Source organism: Camelina sativa, chromosome 3 (assembly GCF_000633955.1).
Source record: "Camelina sativa cultivar DH55 chromosome 3, Cs, whole genome shotgun sequence".
Classification (NCBI taxonomy): Eukaryota; Viridiplantae; Streptophyta; class Magnoliopsida; order Brassicales; family Brassicaceae; genus Camelina; species Camelina sativa.
Window position 1 is genome coordinate 25,083,710 of NC_025687.1, and position 828 is coordinate 25,084,537.

Sequence of the window (828 nt, forward strand, 5' to 3'; positions counted from 1 at the left end):
ATTAGAGAAATTTGGACCACTACAAGCACTTGACCTCTCTGGTCGTGTACGTGCACTGAAAAATGTGAGCCCATTTTGGTAATTCTCAGTCGTGTACGTACGTGATGTCGGTGTCACTTTTAGAAACTTCGAAATTATGTTGATAAACCGTGTATCATACACGTCACTTTTTTTTTTTTTGAGTCTCTCTTTATGTCACTTTCTATATATAGTGAATCATGCAACAAATACACATTAAAGAAAAAAACTTGTGTTCTTGTACTTGTAAGGTTAGGTGACAGAAGACTCCCCAAAGCTATGGCGGACAAGGTACTTTTCTGGATCTGAATATTCGAATTACTTCTTATAATCAGATCTTATTCTCTTTAGTAACTGTTAATTACCCTATAATACTTTTTATAGCTGATACGGTTACTAATTAAAGTAATAATGATCAAATTATATGATTTACGAACAGATGGTGGTGATGATGAAGTTAAAAGTGGATCTAAACTGTCCCAAATGCTACAAAAAGGCTAAGAAAGCTATCCGCAAATTCCCTCGTAAATTTCTTCTCTCTTTGATTTTATTTTCTGCTCAATTTAAATCACTGAGGGTTGACAAAAGTCTTGAATCTTGATAAATGGATACGGTTTTTGTGGTATGTGTTGTTTTGCCATAAATATAGAAATAACAGACGAAATGTTTGATGAGAAGTCGAACACGATCCTCATCAAAGTGGTTTGTTACGATCCTGAGAGGCTAATGAACAAACTCTGCTCCAAAGGAGACGGTTCTATCAAGTCCATCGTGATCCTTGAGCCACCCAAACCACCTCAACCCCAGCCT

The 828-nt window shown here is 36.2% G+C and overlaps 1 protein-coding gene across 1 annotated transcript in view; it reads left to right on the forward strand.

The window, feature by feature from the left end:
• Nucleotides 203–828, forward strand: part of LOC104779292 (protein PYRICULARIA ORYZAE RESISTANCE 21-like) — a 4,313-nt gene continuing 3,687 nt past the window's right edge. Inside the window, exons 1-3 of the mRNA XM_010503650.2 lie at nt 203–309; nt 458–542; nt 668–824. Of these exons, the coding sequence (XP_010501952.1) occupies nt 298–309; nt 458–542; nt 668–824 (254 nt within the window). The 5' untranslated portion in view covers nt 203–297. The remainder of the gene's footprint in view (nt 310–457; nt 543–667; nt 825–828) is intronic.